Below are 15,602 nucleotides of genomic sequence, written 5' to 3'. Positions count from 1 at the left end.
GGGAAGCTGGGACTAGCCTGTTCCACCCCCGCCCGAGGGGCCTGCAATCCGGGTGAATTCTGGAGGCCAGTGCAGCCAGCAGAGGGCTGCCATGTGCCGGGTGGGAGTGGAAGTCACTGGGGGGTGGGGACAGGCACCAGCCCCGGGAGCCTGGAATAGGGCCCGCCCGGCGTGGGCTCCAGCCTGTCCCACTGGGTCACGACCGACCGTTTGGCTCACCCAGGGCCAAGCCACCAAGGTGGTCATAAAGGCCTCTGCCTACAGGCCCAGGGGTCAGGCAAGGAGATCTTCGGGGCAGGCTTTGCTGGGGGAATTAAATTTAGAACAGGGAGACACAGTTGCCAGGCAGAAGCGGGAGGTGCTGTGAAGAGAACAGTGCTCTCTGCGATGACAGAGCTATGAGGGAGCCTGCTACGCATGTGCCAGGGGCTTCCGGGCACATTCTCTGACCCTCACGGTCACCTCCCAGCTGTGTGACTGTCCCCACTCACACGTGATCGAAACTGAAGTTCAGAAGAACAAAGTTGTTTCTCTGAGATCATTCTGCCCAACAGAGGAGCCCACATGCAGACCGTTTAGAGCTCATGTTCTTGTCACCGTAGCGACGGTCGGTCCCCGGGGTCCCCACCATGATGCTAAGGCCCAGGCTCAGACCCACAAGGTCTTCTTCGGCGTTTCCGAATGTGCTGAGCGTGCCTGTGCCCCAGTTCACGTTTGCCCCCTGGCCCGCAAGGCCCCTGCCCAGAGTAGGTGCTTTAGGAAGCATCATCTGACAGATGTTGGACAGCCCGCCGAGCACAAGAGGGGCCCGAGGAGGGGTTGGAGCAGAGAAGCTTGAGGCATCTCCCTCCGGAGTTTTCCTTCACAGGCTCTGCAGGAGGCTCCGGAATGCTGCTCCAGGAGCTGGTCTGGCCCGGGGACAGAGGCTGGGCATGCGCCACTCCCCCTGCCCTGAGCTTCCCGCCCGGCTTTAGGTGTGCCAACTCTTGTGAGCCCTGAGTGGCTGGTTTCAGTTCAAGGGCTCTGAGCTGGCTCGGCCCCAAACAGGGCCTCTTTCTGGCCCTCAATGAAGCATGCCCATGAGTCAGCACTGAGATGTAGACTGAGCAACAGGCAGGGCAGGACAGGACGTGGGATGGGGAGCGGAGGATGAAGGAAGGCAGGGGTGGGGGTGGGGGAGTGAGGGGACTGGGCCAATACCTGGAGGAATCCGCATCCTTGCAGCCTCCGCTGGCTGCGCGATCTCTGCCCCCGCAGATCCTTCCTGAAGAGTTCTGTCACAGCCACGCCACAGGTGATGGCAGATGGACTCCATGACGCTTGGGAGGGTCAGTAAATCTGAAGGACTCGGGTGTGACCTGCCAGGTCCCCCTGCCCAGGCATGACTGCTCTGAGGACCACTTCACACGCCTGCAGCGCCAAGCCTGGAGGAAGTTGCTAAGGATGTAGGTGAGGGAGCGGGGGACAGGCCTTCAAGCCCCATTTCCTGGTCGTGTAACAATTACCTCAGTAAAATAAAGTCACACAGTGCTTCTTTTATTAGACATTTTAATACCATATCAAAACACCTTGACTAATGAAGAAAGCTTTTTCTCCAAGCTTTGAACATTTTTTTTAAACATTTTATAAGGTTTTTTTTTTTTGTATTTTAATATATAAATACAGAAACCTATCTTGCATGGGCTGATGCCACGTGTGAACATCAATGGCTAAAATGTTCTCAAACAGAGTGCCTGAAAACAGGGGTAACTGTACATATTCCTTTAATAAGTCTTTTGTCTGTTTAAGTTTTCTGGAAAAAAAAAATCCACAAGGGTCTAAGAAAAATGTTCAGGCATTTTTGCAGGACACTTGTGATTGTTAAATCCTCTGAACTGACCAGAACCAGGAGGGGAGGGAGGAAGAAGAGAAGGAAAAGGAGAGGAGTAGGTCCTTGACGGGTTGTTTTTTTTGGCAATAAAGTTACATATCAGGGTCCTGGGGGAGAAATGTGCAAAACCAAGCCAGAAGAATGGAGGAAAAAAAAAAAAAACCCCAAAATACCCAAGGCAGAGTGGTTGGTGATGGAGAGGGCCGATGGGGGCACCGGGCATGGGAGGAGGCCACGTGTGCCTGCTCCTGGGCCATCGGGGCGTGTGGCCATGCTCGGTTCTGTCACTGAGTGGGTTCTAGCTGGGCAGCAGACAGCAATCTGTAAACATCACGAGGGAAAACACCAGTCGACACTAGACTTTTTTTGTATAATTTTTTTTTTTTTTTTTTGTAAACACTTTAGACAGACCCACAACGCCTTTCAAAGGTGAAAAAGAAAATGCCCTTTCCCTCCTGGGATGAGGGGTGAGGGGAAGGATGGTGGTTGATTCTTTCTTCTCTCAAACTCGCTCTCATCCATTTGGTGTCCTCAGGGAGAAAGGGAGAACCATTCTCTGGAAGTCAGTGCAGAAGGGGTGCCCTGTTCCCACTGGTGTCCCCAGCTCAGCTCTGCCCGTGTCCGATGCCTCCTCTCGGGAACGGGGGCTGGCCGGTCCCTGTGTGGATCGTAACACGTAAGTCGCGCCGTGTCGGCGAGGCCGGCCGCGGGCATCCTGCCGAGGCTGGCCGGGCGTCTGTGGTTCTGCTCCGGGGCCCGAGGCCAGAAGTCACGCCGGGATTTGGACTCCCGCTCCGGCGCCGGCCCAGTCCCTCTGCCTCACTCTCACCCTTGCTTTTTCTTCTCCCCGTGTCCTCAGTTTTTGAGGGGAAGGTAAAAAGAGCAAATGTCCCTGATTTGTCTGACATCATCAGCTGTTCTGGGAGTTTACTTGGAATAAATAAAATAAACCTAATGAAGAACAAAGGAAGACAAAACAAACAAAAACAAGGGAGAGAGAGAGAAGAAAAGGGGCCCCAAAACCTTTGGATGTGAGATGAGGTGGAGTCAGGGTTTTGGTTTCCCTGGGGTTTTTGTCTGTTTGCCAGAAAAAAAGAAAGTGCTAGCCCAGGACTCGCAAGGGACAGGTGGGATGGGGGACGGGCGAGGATGGTCAGCAGAAAAGCAAGGTGCCCTGGGGAAGAAAGGGACAGTCAGACTGGACGGTTATACAGGGGACCACGTGTGCACATCTGGAGGGAAAGGTAGTCGTGCTGGCCTGCTGTGGCTGATTCATCTGGAAGCTGATGAGTGTGTGAGGGTAGGCGAGAGTACATGGGTGTGAGTATGTGTGAGTGTGGCTGTGTGTGAGCGGCACAGTGTGCGTGTGTGAGCGTGAGGGAGGCGGCCTGTGGGCAGAAGAGCAGCGGTTACGGTGATCACTGATGAGCACCACAGAGGACAGGGCACTGTCCCACAGGGTGTCTTGTTTAGTAAGTCTGACGTCCACTCCTGTCCCCGAAGAGGCAGAGACCCCGAGGCGCAGGCTGACTCGGGCCACCCCTCACGCACAAGGCGGGGCTGGTGAGAACCCAGTGTCGGTCCCCTCCCACCCGGCACCTTCCGAGGGGGTCTTTCTGAACCTTCCTCAAGGAGATTCACTCTAGATGTCTGCACACACTGGCCTCTTCCCAAAGAACCTAGTTCTGCTGAAGCTCCCCTTCATAACCATGGGAGTTTGTACTTCCTGTCCTTCCTGGAGAATCACCTCCCCCCACAGAACCACTGACGAGATGCTCCCCTACCTCCAGGCCCCAGAGTGACTCGAGCCTCGGCCTTGAGCCCAGAGCACCCCCAACCACAGGCTCACCTTTGAGAGGAGTCAGCAAGCGAGCCCAGCAGGGTCAGTCCGCAGGATGTTCTGGACAAGATCTGTTCACTTCAAACCACGAATCTATGCAACTGAGGCAGGGAGGTGGCAAGGGGAGACATGTTACCCGTGGACCAAGCCACTCCTTACGGGGCGCTCTCCAAGGGTCAGGCTTCTGATCAGGAGTCTGCTAAATCTCACTTGCTCGCGCCTCAGGGAAAAACAAGCGTGTCCCCATACACCCACTTTTTGAAGCAGGAAGGAGAGAACCAGGACGGCTCTTGGCTCAGCCCGAGGCATCAGCCTGGCACGATGGGTACAGGATCGGGTGGATCTGGATGCTGGCAGGAAACGGCGAGTGTGGCCCTGAGAGGGACCAAGGCCTCGCCTACATGGAGGCCCGAGAGAGGCAACAGCTACCAGGGGGAAGGTGAGAGCTGGAGGGCCAGGCAGGGCAGTGAGCCCACCATCTCTCAGGCTTAAAGCACAAGCAGATGGAAACCAAGACCCGGCAGGCTGGCTGTTGCTCTGGGCACTGGAGTCCCGGGAACCCCTTCTTCCATCAAAGGGGGGACAGCCTGAGGCTCCCTCCCTGGTGGGACCTTCAGGAGATCCCCAGGCTCTACGGAGCTTGGTCAGCTGTGGTGGGCACACGTCATGGAGCCTGTTCCAGAGAAGTGGGAAGGGGAGGCCCAGCCCTCCAGCTTAGGGACATTGCTGGGGAGGGCCAGACAGGAGGCTAACAGTGAAACCCTGGTGTCCAGTGTTCACAGAAAGGACCATTTGAACCAGACAGGTAACAGAGATTGCCCAAAACAGCTTTCTGACTTATGTACCAACATAGGGTAATTTTCAAAGACAGGAACCAGGTAGATAATTTGCATCATTCTCCCCCAGAGCCAAAGATTTCTATCTTCTGGTTCTGAGTGGTGCCTTCTGGGGACACTGGAGCAATCTGTGCTGGGCCCAGGCCAAGAGCACCCCCTCACCCCACCCCGACCTGGAGCCTCTCATAAACCGGCCACGTCTGGGTACCAGGTGCCACAACCACCTCGTGGCCAACAGCCCTGTGAATCGGGCTTTGGAAAAGCCCGCGTGTCAGGAGAAGCTCTGGGACTCAAGGAGCCGAGAGCAGATGGCACAGAGCGTCCTCCTGTCTTGGGTAAGGAGGTGTCTTCTTTCCAGCTGGAAACAAGAACGAGGCTCATACTGGAGCCTGAGGACAAATCTCAGCCCCGCTAATTATAGCAGCTTTCAGTGCCATGGCCCCACAGGTAGTGGCTATTCCTGCCTCTGGCCCTCTGGGGAGAAGGGGCGGGTGCAGGGGCGGCTCGCACACCCCTCCCTGTTGCCTCTGTGGCACAGATGACGGTCCTCGCACCGTGGAGGAGAGGGGCCCGCGGAGGAAGATAAGGCTCAAGGAGACGGATGGCGAATCAACCTTCCAGGTGGGGTCCTAAGGGCCTCCAACCTGTGGGGCTCCACGGGTCTCCCCGTCAGCCCCCACCCTCCAGGCCATCAGACCAGAGACCTGCTCTGCCCTACACTTGGCATGTTCAGACCTTCTATCTGTGGGCCTCTGCTTCGACCCCTCTCAGAGCCCTTGGCAGGGAGGAGAGGTCGTCCCGCAACCAAAGGGGACAGAATGGCTAGTGCTGAGGGTCCGTCCTTCTCTCCCCCACCTGCACAGAAGGAGCCCTCTGGGGTCTCGGATGGGGCTGAGCTGGCCCTGCCGACCCTTTCGTACCTTTTGTGATAAATGCACAGGCAGGGCAGCCTGGCTATCGTGTCCCCCTGAAGCAGCTCCTCCAGGCAGATCACACACTCACCCGCGTCTTTAGTCAGCACGTCATCTGCAAAGGGAGGACAGAGGAGAGTGGGAGAGGGTCAGTCGCCAGCAGACAGGTGGTGCAAGGCAGGCACGGGTCTAGGAGCTGGTTGGGACCGCCTGGGTCCCCTGAAGTGGGCAAGGCTCTGCGGGCGACACAGAAGACCAAGGGTGCCTTGACCTGAAGGTACTGCAGAGACAAGACACCCACACGGCACATGAATTATCTGAAGACAGATGGGATTAATCACCAAACGAGGGGCAGAGAATGGAGGCTAAAAAGGGCTGGGAGGGGAACAGGCACGTAGCAGAGGCAAACTGTTTCCCTGAACGGAGCATCCCCCAGACAGACACACAGACCAGGGGCCGCATGGAGTTCTGGTTTGGAAAAGCATGGTGACGGGTACGAGGCAAGAGGGAACGGAAGAGACAGGTGCTCAGCAACTACTCGTGAGTGCACAACAGCCAACAGGTGGAATCAGCCCATAACCACCCCCCCCCCCCCCCCGCCGCCCAACTGGTCAGTGGATAAACAGACATGGGCCATCTACACTATGGAATATTACTCAGCCGTGAAAAGGAGCAAAGAACCAAGGTAGGCCACAATGTGGACAGACTGCAAAAACACCGCGCTGAGAAGCCAGACACAAAAAGTCACCTACTGAACGATTCCATTATATGAAATGTGCACGACAGGCCAATGTGGACAAAAAGCAGATCCGGGGCTGGGGCAGGAGGGGACGGGGAGTGGCTTTTTTACGGGTAAGGGGTTTTCTTTTTCTCCCTTTTGGATGGTAAGAACACTTACCACAAGATCTACCCTCTTAACAGACTTTCAAGTGTGCACTACACTGTTGCTAACTGGAGGCACAATGCTGTGCACCAGCTCTCCAGAGCTTCTTCATCTGGCACGACTGAAACTCCACACCCCCTGAAAGGCGACGCCCCGTCTCCCTATCCCTCAGCCCCTGGCGACCGCCACGCTATCCTCTGGCTCTTTGAGAAGGACTCTATTTTAGATACCTCACGAAAGTACAATCGTGCCAGGCGTTTTCTTCCAAAAATGTGTGTAACTAGATGGAGGTGATGGTTGCACAACACTGTGAATGTCCTGAACGCTGCTAGGTTGTGCAATTCAATTTAAAAAGGAGAAAAAGGCCCCCCACAGAAAAGAATGAATGGAAGGAAGCTACCGCACACCACAGGCCCCTAGCACAGCTACAGCTGGAAAGGCCTGGGCAGAATAGGGAGACACCATGGCTGAGTCGGCAGCCCTTTATTAAATTTCTGTGACATTCTGGGCACTGGCAAGTCAGTGAATAAGCCACGGTCCCAGGATCGAAGTCCTAGTCTCACAGGGAAGGCTGACAAGAAATGGAAACGAACAGCACGGGAATTTTTAGGAAGCCTGACGATGCCCACAGGCCCAGGTGTGAGGGTACGGCAGATACCTGCCTTATCAGGGCAGAGACTGTTCAGGGAAGGACATCCCAGGCAAAGGGAACAGTACCCGAGCATCGGGAACCGCAGGAAGCTTGCTATGGCCTCTGCAGAGAGACGCAGGGTCTTACGGGGAGTGGGACCAACTCCCTCGGGACGGACTCGTGTTCTGCTGTGGTGCCTAGGCTTCATCTGGTTCACTGGAAGGCCCTGGAGACATGGTCTGATCATGTCTGGTCTCTGCTGACCACTGGAGAAGGGGCTGAGAGAGCCCAGAGATGGGGGGCCCACTGCGGAGGCTGACGCGGCAATGCAGGAGCAATGGATTCAGGGCCTGCACTAGCCACGGGGGCACGAAGGGAGGAATGATGTGTGCTGACCAGGCAGCCAGGCAAGTGGCAGGTGCTCGTCACTATGAGAGGGGACCCAGGAGGAGGACAGGCAGGACAAGTGAGTTCAGAGCTGGGTAGGGGATGCTGACCGGGCATCTCCATTTGGACAAACTAATGAAACCTCCGGGAGACTATTTAAGTCTAGATGTGGGGTTTAGAGGAGAGACGTGGGTGACGGGTGTAGATGTGGGATAAAGAGATTTGACTGACATCTAAGAAGGCTGAAGACAGAACCCGGGTTGATAACTCTAACATCTGGAAGGCAGGTGCAAGTGATGAAGGAAGCAAAGGTTACTCAGAAGTTTCCCAAACCACAAGAGAAATACCGAGAGGGTAAGGTTATGGATGTTAAGAAAGAGCCTGAAGCAGGATCAGTTCCCCACTGCTAAAAGATTGTAATTGTTCTTGAGCACCACCAAATGAGATACATCCTGAGGTTGTACGTGTGTGTTCAATTGAGCCTCACAACCTTATGAGCTAGCCAGGGCATGTGTGTTATTTCCATTCTGCAAAGGAGGATACAGAAGCCAGAGAAATCAAACATCTTGCCTGAGATGGGGGCCTGGGAGTGGCAGCGCAGGGCCTGGGACCCTCTGCTTGGTGCCCTCCTCCGCCTGTTTTTGTGTGCTCTCTGATGACTTTGGTGGAAAGGAAAACATGTGGGGCCTAGAAAACAAGGATTCTTTTTTTTTTTTTTTTAATTTATTTTTAAGAGACAGTGTGAGCAGGGAAGGGACAGAGAGAGACGGAAACACAGAATCTGAAGCAGGTTCCAGGCTCTGAGCTGTCAGCACAGAGCCCGACATGGGGCTCAAACCCATGAACCGTGAGATCATGACCTGAGCTGAAGTCAGCTGCTTAACCCATTGAGCCAACCAGGTGCCCCCACCGCCTTTTTAAAAAGTACGTTCATGCCCAGAGCAGACCCCAATGAGGGGCTTGACCTCATGACTCGGAAATCAAGACCTGAGCTCAGATCAAGAGTCGGATGCTTAACTAAGCCACTGAGGTGCCCTCAAAACAAGAATTCTTCATGGCCTAGAAGGCTAAGGTGCCTCAAAGCTCCCCACCAAGAACCCTGAGGAAAAAGCCTAAGATAGGACCAGGTCAATACTGAAGTCCCTGTGCACTTGAGCTGTGACAGAAGTCACCCTCTGCTTCCCGGCCAAGACAATTTGTGGTCACTTTTTGTTAACATCAGGTTAACCCACAGGCCCACCTGAAAGGGTGACAAGAACGGAAAAAGCAAATGGCACATCATCAGTCTGCCAAGGGGAGGGAAGCCTCAGACTCCGAATGTGGCAAGTGGCAGATCGGTAAAAGGGCAGGATCCCATTTCTTAAAGCACCAGATACCCTCCATATTGAAATGTATGTGTGTATCCACCTGGTTGTGTTGGCAGAGAAAACGCCTGGGAGAATATACACTCTGATGGTGAGGAAAGGGGGACTAGAAGAAAAATGTCTTTATATATTTTGAAATTTGTTTGCACATGCATTGCTTTTACGATGAAAAGCGCCAATAAAGAAAAGTACTGGTGTTTTCATTCGGCTCTGAAATGCATCAAAAGATAGGATGGGCTGGTGGACAGAGGTGTGACAGAGCAAGTACCGTAAGACGCAGACTCCAGACTCTGGGTTCTCTGCGTGTTCACTGCAAAACCCTCAAACTCTGCTGTATGTTTCATAGTTTCATAATAAAACACTGGAGGAAAACACCCCAATAAAGATGGGAAGGAAAACAGTCTAGCTTTGAGGGGGCAGAGTTTTACCACGGACCTTCCTGGGAGCCCTCTCCGCCTCAGGCGTCCCAGGGGGAAAGTGAGTCTGGGCCCCAGCCCCGTTTCATGGTTCCTCCCTTCCTCCCCACTTATGGATGATTCCTATCCCTGGGGTGCAGTAACGTTACAGATTCCCAATTAGTGTCCTCTGCATTTCCCCCCACTGACTGATACCCCAGCCGTGAGCCCAATGGGTAGGTTACAATTCCCTGGGTCCCCAAAGCTTCCCGAGCCACTGGCTGTGCTCTCCACCTGCACTGGCTCCAGGCCAGAGCAGAGGTGACAGAGATATAGGAAGGGAGCCAGGAATGGAGAGAAGGCCTGAGGTTTGCTCGACTCGCCCCTCTTTTCATACTGGATGTCACTAGGGGAAGACATAGGAGGCACAGGGTGGTTCCTTTTCTTATCAAGGACTCCGGCTTGAGCACATGAAGGTCAGATGCATCTTCTTAGAAACAATCAATTACCATTCGCACACAGTGCGGTGTTGCGCCTCACCAGCCAGCCTGGGGCTGCAGCACCAGGCCTGGAAGCCTGTGGGACAGGGGAGCTCAGGGCTGGGGCCCTGACAGCCTGGGGAAGCCAGTGGCACCCACACCCGGCGCGGTGCCCAGGGAGCAGTATTCTTCCCACAGCGGAAGGCAGGCGGTACACAGATCCGGCCACAGGCCTGAGCAGGTTGAGTAAAACTTCCTGTCCCAATCCCTGGGGCCCGGGAGTCAACAGCCCCCAGATGTCCGTGGGAGCTCAGCAGGGGAGTGAAAATGGCTAGGGCTGACAGTTGGCTATCAAATAGCTCCTCCAAGTCTTCCATACACTTCTTGTGGGAGGCTGCTGCCTGCTGTCAGGAGCCTCGAGGCACAAAGCCGAGGACCCTGGGCCTGGCACAAATTGAGGCCACCAGGGACACAAACGTCCTTTGATGTCCCCAGAGGAGGGGCCTCAACTGATGCTGGTTGATGAGAAAACAGGAATGAAGCTGTGCTTTCTGCCTTTTTCTTATTGGCTCCCGACAACCCCCCCCAACCCCCCTCCACTCCCTGCCCCACCAAGTCCCTGATGCCCTGTGCAAAGCCAGTGTCACTGCCCAAGAGGGAGTTTAGAAGTGTCTGGTCTGAGTGGGAGTGGTGCTAAGTGATGCCAATATCTGTCCGTCCAAATGGATCAGGGAGCCAAACGAGAGACAAAGCTCTCTGGCACCACAGTGGGAGAGGGTGACACCAGGGCAGGGACTGGGGTTGGGGGGTGGCTGCATACTTCTACTCCTGCCTTGAGATACGGGGTAGAGGGGCACTCTGACAGCTGCTATTTGTCAAAGCAAGATGTAGGAGGAGGAGAAAAGGAGGCTTCATTTCTTTGGGGCCAGCAGTATGCCAGAACTTCACAGAAACATCTCAATGAGTCCTAAAGACCCTAAGGGAATCTCTGGATCAGCTCATGCAGCTGGTAAGTGGCCGTGACTCCCAAGACAAGTTCCACGTGGCCACCTTACCTCCCTTCCTTAAAAGACCAGGTGATGGAGTCTCTTCCCTTGGGGCAGGAAAACACCACCCATCTCACCCACAACTTCAGATCTTCCTCTTCTTGCGACTGTGTGCACGCAGGGGCTCCGGCGGGGGGGTGGGGGGGGGGTGGAGGAACCTAGGTGTAGGGCTGCCATGTGGGGCTTGGCTGCCCCGTGGAGTGCTGGCTCCACGTTCCCCAAGGGACTGCCCGAACGGCTGGTCTGGCGGCACGGAGGGGGCAGGAAGGCCCAAATAGCTACTGATCCCTTTCTGCTGGCAGCCTGGAGGGAAAGCTGAAGTTGGTGCAGCTCGGAGCTGAGAGCAGGACGATACATAATGCATTTCCTCTGGTGCTTAATGGCAGTCAAAGCCCTGGCGGGAAGGAAGGTAGGAGCCAGAGGGAGAACCCTTAGCAAATGACGCAGAGACACTGGCCCCACCTCCTGGCCTCATTTCCTGCCCAGGTGCAGCAGAGCCTGGTCTCCTCAACAAGGGCAGAGCTGCTGGCCCAGTCTCCTGGGGGACAGGGAGGAGCAGTGCCATCGGCGCCGGTTTCGCCGGCTCCCTTCTTGGGGAATCTCCAGGAAAAGGGGAAACTTGGAGCAGAGGGTTCCCCTCCCAGCAGTGGCATCCCCACCCCAACGCCCAGACTGTGGGGCACGCTCCAGTTGTTCTGGTGGGCTGGGCTGCAATGATGGTGGCCAAGAGGGGGCAGCCAATAAAGCTTGCGCCCGGAGGGCTTCATCCCTACTGAGGCTCCCCACGGCGACCCAGCTCAAGTCTCTTCTGTTACTACCCGATTCTGATTTCCCCACTGCGGCAAGCCCCTGTGGGTCTCCTGCCCACGGGTTCCCCGCTCTCCCAGTGGCCCTCCGGTCACCAGCCCTCTTCCTGTAGGAGGGGCACCAGGACCGACACCTCCGAGTCCGGCACTGCCGAAGCATCTAACGGTAGACACTGCCAGTGCCCCACTGGGCTGGGCACACTCAAAGGCCAGGACCTGGCTCCCCCAGGCCTAAGAAAAGGCATTTCCATGCCAACCACAGGCTCTCAGCAGGGACACAGGCCAGATAGGCACCATTTACACAAGTCTGCTGCCTTGCGGTAAACTCGAAGGAGGCATTCCTGCCTTTTTAGGGAGTCAGATTCCCTCTCCATTAAAGAAACTTTGTGTGGCATGCAGCATTTTAAGAGCCCTAAAGTCGGGGGCAATGACTTTTGGCGGAGAGGAGGGAAGAGGGTTGTTAGGACCTTAGAAGCAGAGCATGGGTCCAGAAGAAGAAAGAAAGAGAAGAAAGAAAGCTGAGGGGAGACAATCTCCTGAAGCTATTTTGATAGCAACCAAGCTCTCCTTAACACTGCTGGCAAAGGAACCTGAAACCCCCCAGAATCTACCAGGGCCAAGGACTCCAGGCTAGTCTTGGAATGTGGGCCCCCTAAACTTTCCACTGACAGCTGGCCATCTGTCACGCCCCCGACAGTATTATGGTTCTATTTTGTTCATAGCAAAATCTAGTGCCCCATCCAATCTCAAGGTTCGTACTGCTAGCTGAGCAATGTGAAGGTCAAAATTTAAGTGCATATTCTTTTTTTTCTCTAATGTTTATTTATTTATTTTGAGAGAGAGGGAGCGCGCAAGCAGGGAGGGGCAGAGAGAGGGAGACAGAGAATCCCAAGTGGGCTCCGTGCCACCAGCACAGAGCCCAATGTGGGACTCGAACCCAAGAATCATGAGATTGTCATGACCTGAGCTGAAATCGAGAGTCGAATGTTTAACTGAGCCACCCAGGAGCTCCTTGAGTGCATATTCTTGAGGGTGAGTTCCCTGGTCTCAGAACCACAAACAGATGTTGCACATAGAGAGAAATTAAAGGGCCATTCAAGCTCACTGCATTTATCCACAAAAGTGGGTCCCCCCAATTCTTCCCTCATCTCCCAGGGGTCCTGAGCTCAGAGCCACCCGTGGATGAGGAGAAGGATGGAACATTCAGTGCTCTGGGGCCCTGCACCCATCCTACACCCTCAGCATGGGGCAACCACTCACAAGCCTTCCTAGCCAGGTGCTTGCCCTGGGAGCACCAGTTACTGGCCTGCACATTTCTCTTGAGCACTGGGTGAACCAGTTAATCTAGTCTTGCCTTTCCTAAATTTTTTTTTTTAATCTGGCAGGCCGCTACTGGAGGCTTTCCAATCCACAGCTCAGGCCAACCCTCATAATAAGAAAAATACTACTTTCTATCTGCCTCATTTAGGAGGTTTCTACTTTTTTTCCTTTGGTGGTTAACTAAATTTCATCTTACATAACCGCTGCAAATTTTCTAGAAATTTCCCCAATTAGTGCCAGCAATTACGGAAAGTGTGTGTGTGTGTGTGTGTGTGTGTGTGTGTGTGTGTGTGTGTGTATACACACGAGAAATCTCCAGGGGAGTGACCAGGAGTTCTGGTGAATCTTCAAAAGGAAACAGCACTTTTCTCTCTATTCACTAAGAAAGCCTCATCTTGCCTACTTTCCAGAAGATTCTGAGAGCTCTATACTTCATAGATTAAAGAACGTAAAGAAGTCTTCTCACATTTCTTTTGAATAGAAAAGATAAAGTGAAGTTGGTGGGGATGATGAGAGATCAGGTGTAAAACAGGTTATTGGCAAAACCAAAGTAAACACCCAGATGTCCTGACCTGGGACTTTGGCCTACGGTCCCTGAAATGCCTGTGCTCTGTGTGAGCTAGAATAGGCCCTAGACAAGTTCTGGAGACTCCCACTCCACATACATATCCCCAGTGGCAAATGCCTTCTCTTATCTGGAAGGTTTAGATGTCTTCACAAAACACAGAGACTGGCTATCAGGCATTAAGTGCACACAGAGAGGCCAGCCCGCCATTTCTGAAACCTCTCCATCCCCTTAAGTCAAATTCCACTGAAAGGACCAGACACAACATGCCTCTCCTTGCCTCTGGTGGTAAAGGGTTGACTTTTGTAAAGGAGGTGCTTGAGCCTCTAGTTTACACACACACACACACACACACACACACACACACACACACACACACTCACATCCTAAAGAGGCAGCCCTTCAATTAGAGGAGGAGTGGAAAATGGAACAGAACTGAGAACAGCTGTAGTTGGGTCTCACGCTGGTTGGTCAACTTCCTCTTCTTCTAAGGGGACTCTGACTCTGAGTGTGGCTTCTGCGGGTGGCTTGTGCTCAGGCTGGGCTGCCAAGCTGGCTCTCCTGTGGAAGTGAGGGGAGAGGGACAAGGGCCCCTTCCCTGTGGCTGTGGGCACGGAGGAGAGCTCCAGGCAGCACCAGGCACTTACAAGTCTCTCGCCTTTCCTGTTCTCCTAATCGGGCATGTGGGTACTTCTCACTCAGGTGGCCCCAAGAGCACTCTGTCCTCCACAGCTGCCCTTGCAAAGTTCTCCCTGATGACATCAAGAGCCCAGTCCTCTCGCGTGGAACCCACTCTGAGGCTGCTTTGTGTTCTTATGACAGCAAGGCAGTGTCTACAGAGAACTCTCCCCAGCAACCCACAGGACAAAAAGCGGTCTTCATGAGGGCTCTGCACATGTGGAGAATAAGTGAACACAGTTACTGGGCCATGGCTGGGGAGGGCTGTGGGCCACGGGAGAAGACCTGGCTCCCTCCATGGTCCCAGGCAGAGACGAGGAACATGACAAAGTAGAGCTGGAACATCCTTTAAGGAACGTATGCTGATGAGTCTGACAGGAAGCCCAGAGCTCACATGACAAGTTTCAGAGGTGTGGCAGCGGTCAGTGTCTAGGGACAGTGAGAGGCTGTCCATAGGGAAGAAGAAGGGCTTCCTGGGCACCAGGTAGCAGATGAAGGGGAAGGAATTGCTGGGGGCAGAGGTGGGGCCACGACGTTCCCTGCGGCTGGTCCTCTGACCTGAGCAAATACGACCAGACTGAGTGTCGTGGAGACAAGCAGATAACCGGCCTGCCCACATGTACTCAAGATCTTTCTGCTGAGCAAGTAAATCAGAGATAAGAGAATAGTAGGGTGTGTTTATAGGAGAACGAATGTCAGATTTATCAGATTTACCTCGAGGGAACAATCTGGAATCATCAGGCCTCCTGGGCTAATGCTGTGTGGAGGCAGGAGCCCAAGGACCGCTCTGTAAGGAGAATCTACTCAGGAAACCTTCATCGTCAGGAGGGGGTTCAAGCGATCAGAGGCTCACCTCCCATCCAGTCCACAGGCTCTGAGAAATCACAGAACTTGTCCCGAGCACCGCTATGACTTTAACCCCAGAAGTAGCCCCGTGACGGGGCCGGAGCACACCCCCCTCAGATCTAGTGCCTTGCAGAAGGAGCAGTTCTCTGATGAACACGGTTTGAGGACCGGACTAAGCACACGAGAGTGAACACAGGGTGGAAGCCCACAGCACCCAGCACTACACAGAGGTCAGTCCACTCTGGAAAATGAAAGGCAACCAACCCATGGATGGGCTCACATCTTTGAGGGTGACTGTCTCCGATCAATGCCAGCTGTAACTTCCTGAGCACTGACCATGGGTCAGGCTCTGTATTGACGGGTTTTAGGTGTGAATATCTTACTTTGTTCTGACAAAATCCTCACAGCCAGGTTACTGACAGCTCCATTTCATGGACCTGGAAACTAAACCTCTGCTAAGCTCTTGCCTCTCAGACTGTCCAGTCAGTCAGTGATGGAGGCAGACGCTGATGCTCACTGTCCACAGAGGCACCACATTAGGAATGGCCTGGCCTGGCGATTCTACCTGTTGTATTCACTGCTCGGCTCTGAAGCAGGAAGCAGTGGGGCCTTGGTGGAGCGACCAGGTGGCAGGTCAACATTCTGAATCCCTGAAGGGTGTCCACTTGGTGAATGTATTCTGCTGTGGATGCCAAGGCTTAAAGCACTCCGTGCACACCAGCAGCACAGATGTCCCCTTCCCCAA

At 54.1% G+C, this 15,602-nt stretch overlaps 1 protein-coding gene across 3 annotated transcripts in view; it reads right to left on the bottom strand.

The window, feature by feature from the left end:
* Window positions 1-1,515: 1,515 nt before the first annotated feature.
* Window positions 1,516-15,602, bottom strand: part of ZNRF1 (zinc and ring finger 1) — a 105,313-nt gene continuing 91,226 nt past the window's right edge. The window contains exons 3-5 of one of the 3 annotated variants that reach the window (XM_040443140.1): window positions 5,467-5,572; window positions 3,720-3,811; window positions 1,516-2,821 (exon numbers count right to left, since the gene is read on the bottom strand). In XM_040443140.1, the coding sequence (XP_040299074.1) occupies window positions 3,754-3,811; window positions 5,467-5,572 (164 nt within the window). In that variant the 3' untranslated portion in view covers window positions 1,516-2,821; window positions 3,720-3,753. The other 2 variants (XM_040443139.1, XM_040443141.1) reach the window with 2 other exon arrangements.

The sequence above is a fragment of the Herpailurus yagouaroundi genome, unplaced genomic scaffold (genome assembly GCF_014898765.1).
Source record: "Herpailurus yagouaroundi ecotype Mexico unplaced genomic scaffold, PumYag 190, whole genome shotgun sequence".
Classification (NCBI taxonomy): Eukaryota; Metazoa; Chordata; class Mammalia; order Carnivora; family Felidae; genus Herpailurus; species Herpailurus yagouaroundi.
Note: the sequence above shows the minus strand (reverse complement) of the source record. Positions and strands in the feature narration are given on the sequence as shown.